Below are 18,090 nucleotides of genomic sequence, written 5' to 3' on the forward strand. Positions count from 1 at the left end.
TGGGTTACTGTTTTTGTTATAAAGATCCTTTTGTTACTTCATAAATTGCAATACTACTATAGCACAGTGACCTATGAACTGTCATCAGAGAGCTGCATGCAAACTGCATGGTACGCTATGCTTCTTTCCCAGTCTTTCATTATCCTAATGTTGATAAAGAGGGTTTTGTTAGGTAGAGGCACCTTCCTATTAGTAAAGCCAACCCCAATTAATGTGGTACATTTTAAATCATGAGTTTGTGCTTCTCCAGACCAAGCACTCCTGAAATATACTGCTTACCAGCATGGATGACCTGATTTCCTACAGACTGATTTGCCCATGTGTAATACATTGTCTCTGTATAATGTGTGTGCGATGTAAACTATTCTGACACACTCTACACTTGCATGCATAGCGCTATAAAACAAATTAAATGTATGAGAGAGATGGGCTATTAGGCTATTTGGAGGTGAGGGGCATTGTTGGAGGGCACAAGTGAGAGAATCTGTGGAGAGAAAGGTCATGGGGTGGGGGCTAAATATTGATGCACTGGGCCCCACATGCGCCCTGATTGCAAATGTTTCACGAAGCTCACGGAATCGTACTCAGTGCTTAATTTGTCAATAAAAACGTGTTTGTGCCCAAAGCCCTCCTCTTAAACGTGCGGCTGCTGCAATTAAATGTGTGAGCACGGAACGTAATCCTGAAGCCATCTCCCGGGCCTCTTCAATCCATTTAAAGCCACTCTCTGCCCCTTCAGCTCACTCTCGCAGCTTTCAGCTTTTCCCCTCTATGACGCTTTCTCGTTTTTCTCCTCCTCCGTCTTGCCCATGGGTGTCTTTTGCTCGCAGTAAATGCTTGAGGCAGAAAAATAAGTGCCGGCCCTGAAAAATAAGTGCCGGTGCTCAGCACCGGAAACAACAAGCACAAATTAAGCTCTGATTGTACTGATTATCACCTGAGCAGGGGGGTTCTCAGCTTTCATCCGCTGATACAAATTTGGAGTCGGTGGCTGAGAGAGCAGTCCCATGTACTTAAGATATTGCTGTAGAGATTTGGCAAACTTCACATCTTTCTCAAGTTCGTAATTCCTTTCACCTTCACCGTTCTGCTTTGACATCCTGCAGATGGATAGGATAAGAAAAGGAAAAAAAGATGGCCGTGAATTAAGCAATAAAGTAACGGAAAATCATTGCACCAAATAAATGTTTTTAATATAGAACTTTCCTCACTGAGGCATTCTGCTAAGCGAACAGCACATCAGAATGAAGGCGCAAACAGCTAAGAAGAGGAATGGAAGCTATTATTTTTTAGAAGATGAAATCAGAAATATTTTTCATTTTCTTGTCATATCTTAATTTCAGCAATACCTCAGTCCAAAGTCATTTTTTAATCACTCATTTTACTTGAAAATATATTACTATCTCCGTTCTCCTGTTTTAGGTACTAGCAAAGCATGTGTGCTGCATTGATGGTTAACGCTTTTACATGAATCTGGGGAGTAATTGAACAAATATATAGTACTGACTAGTCGCTATATGTGGAATAAAGGAACCCCTTCGTATAGTATAGGATATTCCATGTCACGGAGGAGATCTGTGGACATACAGAGGAACGAGACTGAAGGCCGAGTACATTTACAAGGTTATACTGTACAGCGGGGTACTTTATTCATGGCCACACCAAGCCCCTTTTCACAAAACGCTTACATAGTATTGCTCTTTCATGTGAAAGAGATACCATGTTTGTAACGCAAAGGAAAAAAAATGAATCTTTATTGCAAAATTAAATACACCAAAGGGCAATTAGATATTTTTTGCAAAAAGTTATTATAATTAACTTAATATAAATCAGACTTTAACAAGCGCTGTAGCTCAGAATATGAAGAAACATTAAGGAAGGGGGTGGCCGGGATGCTCATGGGGCAGGTCGGGTGATCTGAGTGCTCCGGCATAATCGGCCCGCAGAACCATTTAACTTGACTCTCATGGGTGCAGTGGGACCCCGAAACAGTGCGAGAAAGTCCTAGCACCCGAATCGACCAGCGCCGCACACCAATGGGTCCCGGGACCGGCATCTTCCGCTGGACTTGAGTGCTATGGGTGTCCTAGCAGTTGCTGCACAATGGAGGCTTGCTGAGTGGCTTAATGGCTGGAGGAGGGGCCTGGTGCATAGCGGTAGTAAGGTTGATGGCTCGGGGGGAGCCCGTTTGTGGAGCTGGTGCCTAAGAGGTGGTGAAGAGGTGGGGCCCTTTGGATGCACCTTGGTGCCGGGGGGAAAATGGCCCCTTTGGACAAGGCCTGGTATAGTCTGTGGGCTGTACCAAGCGGCAGTGAGAAGCGACCCATGGAGATCAGCAAGTGTCTGCTGCGCAACTGCCCCAGGTCTCATATTTCCTACCTCCAGTAAGTTACAGGCAAAGTCTGAATGGGAGTGAGGAGTGGCTGAAAATGAACATAATCAGGCCTGGTCTACCAGTTACAAATGGGTGGCAGGGGTGGCCATGGATGGGATAAAGATTCTACCGGAGAGGAGCAAGACGAGGAGTCATCGCCAGTACTGGCCTTATTGTCTGAAGAAGTATTGAATCTCTACGGGCCAGCGGACCACTCTTACTTTATCCTAGCACTGTTTCATGCAGGCAGGCGGATACAGCAAATGCAAATAGAGGGGCGACAGATACATCGGGTATTGGGGATGTGGGTAGTTCTAGGCTCACTTCACAAGCTTGTGGGGAAGGGGGTGGTTTTTGTTGGGAGGGATTGGTTCTACTAGACAGCTGATATTGAGGAGGCTGTTGGAACAAATAGGTGCTAAATGGGCACGAGTGGAGACCTTGAGGTAGAACATCCAGGCCCCAGCACACTGGGAGAGGTGGCAGCCTCAGGCTCCTCTCATGGAATGTCAATGGTTTAGGTAGCAGTCTAAAGAGAGGTGTGGTCACAAAATTTCTATCCAAGACATAGTTGTGCTACAGGAAATCCACTTGGTGGGCAATAGATGTGATTTTTTTAACAGGGGAAGGTATCGGATGGTTGTGCATGCAAAGTTTCTAACAGGACTGAAGGGGTATTGGGATCTTGGTATGCAAAAGTCCCCTTCCATATAACCCAGACATGGGTGACCCCGGATGGATGTCGGCCAGCTGCCTCAGATACCTGCTACAAGCTACTCCTAACAGTTGTGTCGTGGTACCTTCCACCGGGACTTCAGGCGGAGGGGCTGGCAACCACAGGGAACTGGCTGGTGGCTGTACCGGATGCTCTCTTGGGGGGATCTCAATACGCTGGCACAGGGAGATCGAGACAGGACTACACAGTTGGGGCACCCACCCAGGTGTGACACACGTCTATAAACATTCATGGGCTCCCTCGGCTAGGATGACCTATGGAAGGTGCAACATCCAAGCCAGAAGCAGTTCTCCTATGCAGCCTATGTAATGAGATCGCTTTCCTGGCCTGGACCACCTCCTGGTCCCACACCATCAATTAAGCTGTGGGGAGCCACTCAATACTTGCATTGGGGCATTTCAGACCACACCCCATGCTCATCATATGCAAAGAAACATGGAGGGTCCAAGGGGGGGTTGGGACCTTGACCCGTGGGAGCTCACGGAGTACAAGACTAGAACATGCTTGATGGCCATTACTACCAGATAATTTGAGGAAAACTATGGGTTAGTGGAATTGCAGGTAATTTTATGGGAGACCTATAGGATGGTGATCCGCGGACAATTGATCTCCCATATGGTGGAGAAGAAAAGGGAGAGGGAAAAAGACTGCAGGGACCAAGAAGGTAAAACTAGTCACAGGAAAGGCAGACTTCCTTTGCTTCCCCATCCTAGTGATCAGAAATGAACAGACTAGGGGGGCTATAGACAACTGCAGCAGCACATTTGGGCGAAACAAGGCCAGGTATTTGAACTTGGTGATAAACTCTTGGGCTGGTTAAGACGGAAGACAGGCAGAAGTGAATGCACAGGATAAGAGGGAGAGGTGCAACTGTAGTAGAGACTACAGAGGAAATAGCTCAGGAACTTCCTGCAGAAGGCCTACAGGTCATGAAGGAGGGGGGAGCTGTTTGAGTTCGTCTGAGATCTCAGTACCCCTACTTTTTGGGGATGAGGTGAGAGATGTCCTGGAGGCTGAGATAGCAGACTCTGAGATTACTGAGGCCCTGACCCATCTGAAGGAGAAGAAGGCGCCAGGACCCAATGACCTTCCCCTTGATTTCTTTAAATGTCTCAGAACCCAGATATTGCCTCGCCTGGGGAGCTGTTCCTTGAGGCGATGGAGGAAGGACTACTGCTGGAGGACTTGCTTCGAGTGATTGTCCTCATATATAAGGATGGGAAGCCACGGAGAGGGGAGGCTCACAATTGCAACACCACTGTGGGAGAAGGAGACCTTAAAGGAGCATAGAGACATTGAGTGACATAAACGTTGGGACATGCTGGAAATCTCAGTAGTGGAGAATGTGTGGATGGACAGAGGGCTGATTCTCTTTTCAGAACTGCAGGCAGACTATGAAATGCTGAGTGCCCAATACCATAGATAACTGGAGATGCAGCATATTGTAAAGGAACATGAGGCTCTTCTTGTAGACCTGCCGGAGGAGTCGCCCTTAGAGTTCTGGGTACTAGCCTCCCACCTAAATGCACATGCCATATCACTAATTTACACCACACTACTGGCCTATAGACTACCCCTGGTGGATCCACTTAGAGATAGGTGGGAATGGGATCTAGGGATGCTGGAAGATGATGCATGGGGCAAAGCCTGCCACTACCCATGTGAGATGGTAATAAGCGCGGGGTACAGCCTGGTGCAGCAGAAACTGCTTCACAGAGCATACTATACACAGGAGAAACTACATAAAATAGAGCGTGGTGAATCTGACTTATGCATGAGAGAATGTGACCAAAGAGGTACCTTGTTGCATACTGTCTGAGGGTTACCACCAGTGCAGAGACTCTGGAAGAGAGGAGGAGCATGAATATCTGAGATGAAGGAGGTGCAGCTCCAACTCATGCCTCAATTCATTACTCCAAGCATTTAGGGGGAGCAAACCTTGGAGAGATACCCATTCTTCTGTAATGTATCCCTAGCAGTGGAACACTGGGATATTGTTGGACGATGGTAGAGTCCCATTACACTAACACTGCGGGAATGGGAAACAAATCTTGACTGGTGTATGAGGGCAGAGGAATTGGTGTATAAGGCCCGAGGCTTTCTTTGTAAGTTTGAGAAAATATGGAACTCCTGGAGGACAGGGGAGGATGGTCACTAACTGCAGTTGACACAAGGGCGGGGATGGTGGGGAGAATGTCTTGAGATCCATATGTGGGGGAGAGGGAGGGAATTCAACTGAGGATGACTGTGACCGGACTGTGGGTGGATGAGACCAGACAAGCGCACTAGGGTCCTTGGATGGGCAGGTGTGACAATCCATTACTAGTGTTCTCCACGCATACCAGAACTGAATTGTGGGAGAGAGTTCTTGGTGACCTACACAGTTGTAGAACAATGGATGCATTCTGTCCAGTTAAAGTTTATGTTGGGGAGGAGGGGTTTCTTGGCTTGTTGAGTATGGTTTGGGTTAGTTGTGGGTTGTCTAATAGGTGAATTGTACCACTGCTCTTCATGGTGTGAAGAAAATATATGGTATGATGCTTGCTGAAGTGGCCAATAAAAGTCTGGCCCTGTAAAACGAGAGCAGAGGGAGGAGAAGCTATATTTTGTGCAGTTTTTTTAAGCTGCTGCTTGAATTATGGTCTGTGGCCTGCCTTCCCCCTTTGCTGTTGGCTCAGGCAGTAGGCACTGCAACATCAACGCATTTAGAACTCAGCTGTGATAACGTATTACAGTTGAGTGACTACATAATTACACCTGACTAGATGAGTCTCAAGTCACCTCTAATAAGGAAATTAGAAATAGGCTGTTATAAGGCTAGCTATCATGTGTTATATAAGACCAAAGGAAAGTATTGTTTTCTTGACCAATAATGCTGTACAAACTGAATTTGTGGTGACTAAGAAACTCACCACAATAAGAGCATGTCACTATCCATTGACCAACCACTTGCATGGATAAAGTCCACTAAGCCAGAGAAGGAAGGTTAATTAAATGCCCACTGTTGGTCTATGAATGCAAAGAAGGATGATTGGAAACACTGTATGTAATGTACAACATAATATTCAGAACAATTATCCTAAATAAATGACAAACTCTAAACAAAAAGCCACCAGCAGTAAGATTAGGGTCACTTCTATAACAAGCCTCGAAAATGCTCTACTGTCACATAACTCATTGCCAAATTCCACCCTGTCCAATACAATCCCTCAAAGAAGAGCTCACCATATGCAACAATATTGTACCACTACAGCCTCTATGACTCATTGCCTAACTCTCACCCTGTCCAATGAATGGCATCTAAAACGAACTCACCCCAAACAACAGTACTACAAGGTCACACCCTCTATAAGTCATAAAGCAATCCCAGAAGCCAAAATGACTATGATCGTTACAAACTGGTGTAAAGCTAAACTATTGTTAATTACAACCACGCAGTTATTAACTGCCTAACCCAAGCACCCAGAATCACACCACACCACATAGAATGCAGACAGTGAACATCGCAAGGGTGTTGTGGCACCCTGCGGGCTACAGCATTGCCGACATCTCAGTTACAAACCAGTGACAAAGCTGTAGCCTGTTTCCCGCTAGGCTGGCAGTAACCTAGGTTGGCAGGGAGGTAGCTTGTGTAGCGGCATCCTCCCCATCAGAAGTTCGGCGGATGGTAAAAACCGTCCGCCAAACTCGTAATGACCCCCGTTGTCTTTTAAAAAATAAAAGCAAATATATGAACATGTAATAAAAATGCAAAACATATTTTTTTAAATTGTATTTATAACAAGGAAGGTTTTTTAAAAATTAAAAAAAATTAAAAGTGTCGGAAAAGTATTGACAATTTAATAATGTATGTTACTAAAAGTACTGTTACTGTAAAAATAAAAGTGACATAAAAACAATCTGTCACAATTATGTTAAATTAACCTTAGTTCTCTCTAACTTACCTTGGGAAGCATTTTACACTTTAAGGAGGATTCATTTTTATTCCCAGTCCCATTCCATTCAATTGGGAAGGGTGTTGGACATTGAGGGTGTTACATTGCACATTCCAAATCCAATCTAAGCAACACTGGGGAAAGTGTTGTACATCGAGGGGGTTAGATTTACAATTCCTTCTCGAATCTAAGCTACATTGGGGAAATATTTGGACTTTAAGGTGCGGTACATTGACCAATCCCCGCCCCAATCTATGCTACATGAAAGAAAGTCTAAACCATTAATGGGGGTAGATTTACTAATACCATTGCAATCTAACCTACATTTGAAAAGTCATGAAAATTAAAGGAGTTAGATTTACTATTCCTACACCAATGTAACCTACATTGAGGAAATTTATGGACTTTAGGGGGGTGGTGGGAGGTTTAGTATTCCCACTCAAATGAAAGGTACACTGGGAAAATATTGGACTTTTATGGGGGTGTTGATTTACTAGTCCAAACTTTGGGGAAGTGTAGGAACTTAGGGCCAGATGTAGCAAAAAGAAAAAAAATTGCGAGTTGCAAATTGCGAGTCCATGCAACTCGCAATTTGCAACTCGCAAATTGGTATGCAGTACGGTGTCTCAGACACCGTCTGCGAGTCGGTATGGGGTCGCAATGACCCACCTCATTAATATTAATGAGGTGGGTCGCAAATTGCGGCCCCATACCGACTATGGGCACTCGCAAACATGGAGGCCTGCTGTAGTCAGCAGACCTCCATGTTCGTGACTGCTTTTAAATAAAGCAGTTTTTTTTTTTTTAAGTGTAGCCCGTTTTCCTTAAAGGAAAACGAGCTGCACTTAAAAAAAATCCGAAACCTTTAGTTTCGGTATTTTTTCAGGGTAGGTAGTGGTCCCTTGGACCACTACCTGCCCTGAAAAAATAATTTGGGGTCCATTCACAAAGAGGAAGGGGTCCCATGGGGACCCCTTCCAATTAGCGAGTGGGTTATCATCCACTTGAAGTGGATGGTAACTGCGACACCATTTGCGACCGCATATGCGGTCGCAAATGGTATTGCATACCACTAGGAATCGCAAATAGGAAGGGAACACCCCTTCCTATTTGCGATTCTGAAATGCATTTTGCGAGTCGGTCCCGACTCGCAGAATGCATTTCTGCATAGGAAAATGCGATTTGCGACTCGCAAATGGCAGTTTTTGCCGTTTGCGACTCGCAAATCCTTTCCTACATCTGGCCCACAAGGAGGTAGATTTACCGTTCCCTCTTCAATTAAACCTATATTGGGACATTATTGGATGTTGAGTGGGATAGATTTACTATCCCTGCTCCAGTGAAACACCATTTAAAAAAAGTGTCATTTTAACAAATATTACAGGAAAAAATATGTAAATGTGTTTCATTTTAAGAATTTAGAAAATAAAACTATTATATCCCATGTAATTAAAAAATGTATTATTATTATTTATTATCTATCTTTTATATGCTAAGTATAAATACATTTAACTTATAAATAGTGTTTCAAAATGTATTAAAGCTACCACCAACATTACAATTAGGATTATTTCCCAACACAAATAATCAGAAAGATAAAAAAGGACAAAAGTTACTTTTTTTTTTATTTTAAATTAATTTAAAAAAGAACAGTGTAAACTAAAATAGAAACCTACAAACTATGTTTCACAAAGCATTCTATAGAAATATGAATATTTAATTTAGAATATTTATAATATAGTTCATAAAACTGTTTACCAATTTGAATTTCACAAGCATTTTGTTTTGTTCAAAATAAACTATAAAAAATGAAATGTATAAATATGTGTTATAATTTTTTTTTGTAATTAAACAAAACACTAACAAGCCTTGTCCTTTATAAACCCTACGTCCCACCATAAAAATAAAAACAAAACATAAAATGATATTGACAAACTAAAATCATTTTAAAATTTATATAACCAAACAATTTATACATAATTAGTCCAAAAAATGCTAAATATAAACTTATAAAAATTTGCAGGATTAAAAAAAAAAATTACCTATTCCATGTTCCTACAAAAACAACATCCTACTCCTAAAATATGAAATAGTTTAATAAAAAAAGGATAAAATATGTAACATTTATAATGCAACAATATCATTAAACAATTATATTACATAGGTCTCTATTATACACAATGATATTTTTGACAACAATATAAAAACAACCCTAAAAACTATTTTGTTTTCTGTGATATTCTACACAATTATATTTTGATATCACAATATAAAGACAAAGATATTATGGTAACATGATATTCCCAACCCAATATTTTAGTTCTACCCAACTATAATATGTCATAGTTGAAATAGAAGTTGGCATGAAAATAATTGGAAACTAGAAATCACTTTAGGCATATGCTGCTGACAGCAGTTTTGCCTTCTGTATTACTCATGGTGGAGTATAATGAGAAGATCATGGTACTATTTACCCTGATATCACTCTTTTGCTGTTGCTCTTTTTGGTCAGGTTAGAAAGGATCAAGAATTCAAGATGAGTGAAGGTGTCAGAGGAGAAATTATCAGTCAGACATTGCACCAGTTGTCAGTGACACATTAAAGTATTGATGCGTGTCATTAAAAGTTTTCAGGGAATCACCATGCACACGTTCATCCAGTATAGCGAAGGCACAGATGTTCACATCTTTTAAACAAGCAACCACCTATCAGTAGACTGTATTATTGTTACCCCTCTGTGAATATCGGTGTGCATCTCACTAAATCTAATCTGTAGGATGATGATTTTTGATATTGCTCTAACTATTGTAGGAAGTGTTTAAATGTTTGAGGATTTCTTAGCGTAGAGTCCATGGAGGCTTTTCATGTCATCCATGTATGGTCTCTGGAGGATAGTCCGGCTTAGGGCAGTAGGACTTAATGAGACAGCTGATGTAGTCAATGGTAGGAGAGTATATCTGGTAAACACAGCCCTCTGTCAGTTGTGGTGGCATGTAATTTGGTGGGTTTTAGACAGGGTTTTCTGCGTGCCATATTAAAGGGGGTCATTACGAATTTGGCAGTCAGAAACATCCGACCACCAAACTCCCAACGAGTAGACTGCCACAGTGCTGGTGGTCTCCCCACCAGCCCCATTACATATTTCCCACTGGGCTGATAAGTGGGGACCAATGTTCCTGCCCGTCAGCCCAGTGGGGAAGGTGCAGCAGCATTGTACCCAGCTCATAATTGAGCGGTTGGAAATGCTGCCGCACCCAGGGGGCACAAGCACCCTTGAATGCGCACTTTCTGCATAGCAGGGGACCCCTGCACTGCCCATTCCATGAGCATGGGTAGAGCAGGGGCCCCGTGTGGCTCCCTGCACTTGCTCTCCACCAGCCTTTTCATGGCGGTCAGACCAAGTCCGCCGTCCGTCCTCCCATCTGGATCAGAGATCAGAGGTCCCCTGGCAGTCCGACCGCCACCACAGCCACAGCGGCCCAACCGCCACCGCGAGTCTGGCAGTCTTGAGACCACCAAACAAAGGGATGAAAGATATCCAATTGTACAACACTTGGGAATATGTGAAACACAGAATCATTATAATAGTGTACATTTTTTTGGACTTGAATATGTGCCGGCGGACCCAAGAGCGGGTAACAGAATATTATATTTAAAAAGAAGAGAATCTTTATAGATTACGAGCGGTTGAAGATTGGCTGAACACGGACCTTGAATTAGAATATTTTTGGGGAATCTAAAAACTAAAAGCTAGCTGATCTGGTTGTTAGGTATATGTGATATAAATGTTCAGAATGAATAATGGTGTGTCATAACTAACTTTTATGTGATTAGAAAGTGAGAACATAATCTGACTGGGGTGGTTTATGGTGGTACATGCACACACATGTAAATGACTGTGTAATAGACATCATCTGAAGGGTTGGCAAATAAGTATGAGCTAAAACGAGGAAGTGTGTAATGAGGGTATATGGATAGTAATTATTTATAAGTAAGGCTAGAATTTATACTCTGAGTGGACAGTAATGAGAAAGAGGTGAAGGGAGTTAACGTCGTTGAGTTTGGACAATACATGTTAAAATTCAGAATTTAGAATAACAATTTATTGGAATTTTGGGGTAAAAGGAGAGTAGGTAGATACAGTTTGAGAATATAATCCCTTCTTTGTGTTTATGGAAACAGGAATAGCAAGTAAGATGAGAGAGAAAGAGGACTTGTCACGTTGACACGAAGCGTGGTTAATTATGCCGGTGACCAGGGAAATACATAAATAGGAGAGAGAGAGAACGGACCACTTTGATACTGACAAGTGTACTCACGAGTGAATACAGACAACGTAGGTGAGCGATCTCTGGGGATTGGTAAATTAATAAATTCTCATTTCAGAGAACAATATGTGGTGAAAAGCAATGGATATATAGCGACTGGAGTGTGAGAGTGATAGGAATAGAACGGTTACAATGTGGGGGAAGAGAACAGTATGTGGTGTTAAGTTTTAGATATATAGCGACTGGTGTGTGCAATTTATGGGACCTAATAGGGAGTAAAGTGAAAAGGAGTTGAATCGTTGGACAGTTGAGTTATAGAATGTGTTGTGAATATACAAATGGGGGCGAGAGGAACAGTGAGTTTACTGGGTACAGAGAAAAAATATGGAATGTTTAGATGAGAATAGCACATTAAGACAACAAGAAAGGGAGGTATCAATAAGTAATTTCAATTACAGGAAATTCAGACAGAATTGGGGCAATATGGATATGAGAGGTAGAGATGAAATAATACTGGGATAAGTTACGAAACATTATGGAGGGAGGCACGTCAAATAAAGACATTTATTGGAATATATCTTGTTGAAGTACAGACTGAGTTACAGGTACTTTGTGAAGAATACAATATACCTAATCTATGGGAGTAGAATATTCTAGGCGAGTTCCACATGTGTGTGCATGTACACAGGGACAATAATATTTCTAATTATTAAAATAATTTTATGGGAAGACTGAACAAATATAGTGATAAACAGTATGGAGATACACTGGCATTGATTTATGATCACTCAATTCACAAGAGAGTTAATGGAGGTGATGTATAATTAGAGTGATTTCCACAGACTTCACAGAGGTGTAATTAAATGGCATAAGGGTACTTAAGATATGGAATGTTGGTTATACAATGTGAATTGAATATGTAATTGCAGCCCCAACGAAGTCTCTGGGTGATTTCCCGGACGAAATACGAGTTGGCCAGAGTGGCTGGCGAGAGTGGCAGAACTTGAATTGAAGCTGTATTGGGATGAGAAGAGGAATAGGAAATAAACTATGAAGATGGAATAACAATGGACACTTGTGGGACGTGTTCCTTCATATACAGAGACTGTGGATCAGCGATCTTGGGATTGTTGATTTCAGGGATTTGGGGTGCTTTCTCCTGGCTAGTGCCCCGTCTGGTGATGTATTAATTATTGTGTTTGATTTTTAGGATATAGGTGACAGGCAGAACCAAAATTACTCCTTTAAACCACCCGTGTAATGATTAGCAACAATCAATCTGCACTGCCTGTTCCTCATGTAAGCCTCCTTAACTTGGCTAGAAAATTGGATCCAATTCCTGACCTTTGCAATATTCTGAACATAAAACCTAATTTATCATGGCCAAATGTCTTCTCTGCATGTAAGAGGAAGGCTATCATGTCAACCGGATTGTCCGTCACCTGCCAGGTAATATCTGCAGCTTCTAATGGTGCCTTGGTGACCGATAAGGGACCAACTACACTTGGGATTCATGGATTCGGATGAGGATACCTTTCTGATGATTATTTGACAGGATTTTCACCAGGAGTTTCATACTAGTGTTAATCATGGAACTAGGTTAGTAGCTGGCATTGAGAAGTAGGTCTCTCTATGATTTTTGGCAAAAGACGTATGACTGTCATTTTGAAATCCGCAGGCTGAGAATTTAGAAATACATATTGTTAGGATTGGTGCAAGAAAGCATACATATGTGGCTGACCAACAAACCTGAAATTGTCATAGATTACAAAATGTAACAGTTGCTGTTACACGTCAGTACCAGCAAACTGGATTGCAACTTGCATTGCTTTAAGTGGTGAGAAAATAATGTAATGGTGCATAAGAGGAACTCAGATTCCAACAAAAGAGAATTGTAATGGGGCAGAGTCATCACCTATAGGGAGGGCCTTACTGGAGTGTACTAGAAGAGGCCTCTGAGATAAGAACAGAATGTAGAGCTCATTTGCTGTGCTTTCCTAATTCCCTAGTGACACGGAATAATTTTTATTTTGCTAGGTCAATATAGCATATCATTTGAATTTTGTATTTTCTGTCAACCCCATTCCTGGAATTAATGTCTTGGCCACTTGTCTGTTTATGTCAGTGACTGATTTGGTAGCTTTTGAGGGACTAGGTGTGCATCCTGGTTCATGACAAAGATGTAGAATCACATCTATTAATACATTTAACAATGGTATTCTGCTGTATAGAGTTACTGTAGATTCACTTTGTGTGTCAATGAGCTAAGTGACAGTTATGTCCCAGAAAAGTGATTTATGGTAAGGAGAGTTGCAACATTCAGAAGACATGCAATGGATGTATTATTCATTTGTGTTTTAAATAGTTTCTTTTTATGATTTTGATTATGTATTTATTAAAAATAAATATTAAAGATGAAATTTGCCACCAGAGTTATACTAACAGGTTGAATGTCCCCCATCTGTTTGGTGAGGATAAGGATAAAAAATGGTTGACCTCTACAGGTTGAGTATGAGAATAATTTTGATTGAGTGTTCATGTTGGAAGGTGATGGGTTGAACAGTGACTCTATCCGATCCTTTAAATAAAAGGCTTAGGATTTTGTGCCACTTGGACACATATGGAATGGGCAAGTAAGTGGAGGGTGGGTGAACACACAGTGCACATCAACATTTTGGACATTTTCCCACCCTGCTGACTGATGATTTTAAGTGTTGAATTGTCATAAACATAGTTTAATGCAGCTGGACAGGTGGTCAACAGTATAAGTATTCAACCAGATGCTTACATTTATTGAGGTTATTTCCTGCACTGGTCCTAAAATGTAAGCATCTTAACATGTGATTGCCTTATAAGATAGTTAAGAGTGCGAGGCACGCTTACATTTTAGCTCAATTCAAATGCAGTCTCATCAAGAGGCTAACAGAAAATGCCTATCTTTGAAATTTCTTCCAGAAAGTGACACCATAATTAGTGTCAAGGTCCTCAAAAGCTAAGAATGAAGTAGGTATATGTTTGATGTTGGGGAACATGGCGGGAGGCAGGCGTGCTGTGCACTGAGCGTCCTACCTGGGCTCTCGGTAGACACTGAGCGCTGTGTTTTTTCCCTCCATTGGGCAAAGGTGAAGGCGTGGCGAAGGCTCGACAGCGGAGCCCTCCTGGTAGGCTTCCTGCTGATCCATGTGCGGGGGCGTTGGCCCCTTGAGGAGAGACTGCGGCGGCTCGGCTGCAGCCACGGGTTGGGCGTGTGCCGCCCTGGAGCTCCAAAGGAGCCGACAAGCAGCATCACACGTTCCCCTCCGGGGGAACGCGGGAAGAGTTAGCACCAGTCTGGTTTCTGAGCAGGTGGCGACCGGCAGGACAGAGCGCAGGGCGAACTCAGCAAGAGGACGACTGCAAGATCACGCAGGCATTTTTCCTCCTCTAAGGGGGTAAGAGGCTCCATTTTAGGTAAGAGGGGGCCTTACAAAAAGAGAAGGTGGGGAGAAGGAAGAGAGGATTCCAGATTGAGGGCCCTGGCAGTGAGGAGCTACGGTGGAACTTGAGGAAAAATACTTTAAGTCAAAAAAACAAGCATTAGCAAAGACAAAGTGACCCCCCCCCCCTGTGCAGGCTTATTTTAGAGCTCTTCCATCGATAAGCTCTACTTCTAGTGCCCAGATGTAGCAGATGGTGCAGGTGATTCCATCCTCACAAGAAAGAGGAACGGCGAAGGAGGGTACTTTACCTCTGGGTCCCGAGGAGTTATCTCAGGTTGGATTTGGTTGTGACAGCCAGGAGGGAGCTACAGACATTATGGAGGATTTGGAGTTGTCTAATTATTATATCCCTGGGGAGGCCTTGGGGGGGGATCTCCCCCCCTTCGGTTCAACCTGGGGCTGGCTGAGCAATCTGAACCTGATAAATTGGATAGTATGTACATGGCACTCACAGAGAAGATAGCTAAGGGGTTTGCGGTCTCAGAGGTAAATCAAGGAGAGATCAGGTTAGCCTGTGAGTCTTTGGAAAAAAAGTTCGACCTTTTGGTCCTTAGGACCAAAGCTCTTGAAGACTCAAAGGAGACCAAGGGCCATATGTACAAAATCATTTTCCCATCTGGCCCCAAATTATTAAAGGAGAGGGAACGTAACCTACAGGAGAAATTGGAACAGCTGGAAAATTCTTTTAGGAGGAATAATCTAAGGAATTTAAAGGTGCCGGAAGGGGCGGAAGGAGATGACTTGAATAAATACGTTGCCTCTCTCATAAAAAAATCAGTGCCCAAGGAGGAAAGTGAAGCTGAGATTATAAAGGGTATTCAGAGGGTCCATAGAGACCCGTTCAGGAGGGATCTTAATTAGAAAAATCCACAGAAGATCTTGGTTAATTTTCAGACCTATCAGTTGAAGGAGAAAATATTGGTGAAGGCCTTGGGACTGGGAACTTTGAAGGTTAATGAGTTCTCATTTGAGATTAGGTCTGACCTATCTAGTGTAACAATAAATAGGCAGTGGGAGCTGGGAAAGCGTTTGGAAGAATTTAAAAGTGTAGGTGCAGTAGCCCATCTTAAATTCCCAGCTACTTTGCGCGTAATGTACAATAATAAAATGTACAATATAAGAGATCCAGCCTTAGCGGATAGAATATTAGAGGGTATAAAAAAGGGTGACACTGCTCAGGCTACACCTGGAAGCCGAAGGAGCTCTAAATGAGACCCAAGGGTCTATCAATAGGATGGAAGGTTCCCCTGGGTTGGGAGGAGGGGAGGGCAAGAGAGGGGTCACGGGGGGTTAGGAGGAAGCGGGGGCACTGAATAGGGGTTGGTCTGGGGGAAGCTATGAAATGTCCTTATGCACCCTAGGTCACTTGTGTATAATTGTACAGGGTTATTGAAGATGAGGGGGAGGGGGCGGGTTTAATTCAAATAAAGTCTTGAAATGTTATTGGTTTAAGGGTGAAGGCTAGGGCAAGAAAAATGTTATTGTTGTTTAGGGAATGATCAGCGCATATCAAAGTTTTTCAAGAGACGCATCTAACTAAAGAGGAAATGTCCACCTTGTTTTCTAGTCATAAATGGATCCAACAATATGCTTATACAGATCACAATTTCAATATCAGGGGTGTAGCAATCCTAGTTAAGCGACAGGTGAATGCATGCTTGATAGGAGTCAAAATGGATAAGTCAGGTAGATGGCTCATGGCTACACTCCAGTTGGACAGAAGAGAAATCACATTGGTAGGGTTTTATGGCCCTAATTGTGATGATATAGAGCCCTTGCAGAAGGTCTTTGCAAATCTTATGGAGTGCATGGATCCGGTTATTATGGTTGGGGAATTTAATGTGGTCCTAGATAATAAGTTGGATAGGTCAGTTAGTTCTAGGTCGGCGGGTACACCAAAAACTCAACAATGTCTTAAATTAATGATGAAAGAGTTCCAATTATGTGATTTATGGAGGTTAAGAGCAGTCAATGATTGGGAATTTTCCTTTCATTACAAAAAGTATGGTCATGCGTCACAAATTGATTATTTTCTAGTAGATAAATCAGTGTGTGGTTTAGTAAAGGATATCACCTACTCTCCCGCACATTTGTCTGACCATGCTGCAGTGATTTTAAGAATGAATTGTCCTCAGGGGACGAGCGGGAGGAGGTGGACTCTTGATAGGATTTTACTGTTAGAAGAAGACATCATAGGGTGGTTGCAGAATGATACTAAGGAGCTTTTCAGAATTAACCATGGTTCAGCTCCTATAGGTATAGTGTGGGATACTTATAAGGCAGCAATGAGGGGGGGGATTATAAGTATTGCTAGTTATAGAAGAAGGCAGTATAGGGATCAACTGGAGGGCATTGATAGTCAATTATGGTTACGTGATTCTGAGATGGAGAAGGGGGGTGATGAGCAGTGTTGGAACAACAAGAGAAGGCATTTGAGGCAGCAGTTAGAGTCGATTTTACAAGCTAAAATAGAGAAGAGATGGGAAGTAAAGAGGCAGACTCAGTTTGAGTTTGGAGATAATATGGGGACGTTACTGGCCTGGAAGGCTAAAAAAGATCAAGTTTGGGATAATATAGACGAGCTTGTGGATCACTCGGGGCAGATTGACATCCCCAGATGATATAAGGGAGGCCTTCTTAAAGTTTTTCGCATCTCTATACTCGGAGGATGGGGAAGAAGAGGACAAGGCAGCTGAGGATTGGATCGATATGGAGGTTCTCCCTCTTCTATCGCAGGATAAAAAAGTAAATTTAAGCAGACCTATTACTGAGGGGGAGATTAGGACAGTTCTTAAAAAGAATAGTAAGGGGAAGGCAGCTGGCCCGGACAGAACCCCAGTGGAACTTTATCAGATTTTAGGAGACTCTATAATCCCTCCGATGGTTCAATTGTTCTCGGAGATTTTTGAGGAGGGTGTCTCCCCACCAGTTTCATGGCGTGAACCTACTATTTCTCCTATTTTTAAACCAGGAAAATCTCCAGTGAAGCGTGAATCATATAGACCAATATCCTTGTTGAATACTGACTACAAATTTACGCTAAGGTTTTAGCAAATAGCTTGAGTGGGGTAATTGGCAAATGAATCCATCTGGATCAGAAAGGCTTCATACGGAATAGGTTTATGTACGAGCAGACATTCAATCTAATTGGTGCAATTGATTTAGCTACGACGTTATAAGAACCACTGGCAGTTATATCATTGGATGCCATGAAAGCGTTTGATAGGGTTACTTGGAATTATTTAAACTTCTGGAACAGAATAATTTGGGTAGCAAATTTTGTTGAGTAATTTGCTTG

At 42.4% G+C, this 18,090-nt stretch overlaps 1 protein-coding gene across 3 annotated transcripts in view; it reads right to left on the reverse strand.

The window, feature by feature from the left end:
• The window catches only part of PTPRN2 (protein tyrosine phosphatase receptor type N2), a 2,126,515-nt gene that overhangs the window by 1,279,761 nt on the left and 828,664 nt on the right, over nucleotides 1–18,090 (reverse strand). For all 3 annotated transcript variants that reach the window (XM_069211159.1, XM_069211160.1, XM_069211161.1), the window contains exon 5: nucleotides 938–1,100. In XM_069211159.1, the coding sequence (XP_069067260.1) occupies nucleotides 938–1,100 (163 nt within the window). The remainder of the gene's footprint in view (nucleotides 1–937; nucleotides 1,101–18,090) is intronic.

Source organism: Pleurodeles waltl, chromosome 10 (assembly GCF_031143425.1).
Source record: "Pleurodeles waltl isolate 20211129_DDA chromosome 10, aPleWal1.hap1.20221129, whole genome shotgun sequence".
In the NCBI taxonomy this organism is placed as follows: Eukaryota; Metazoa; Chordata; class Amphibia; order Caudata; family Salamandridae; genus Pleurodeles; species Pleurodeles waltl.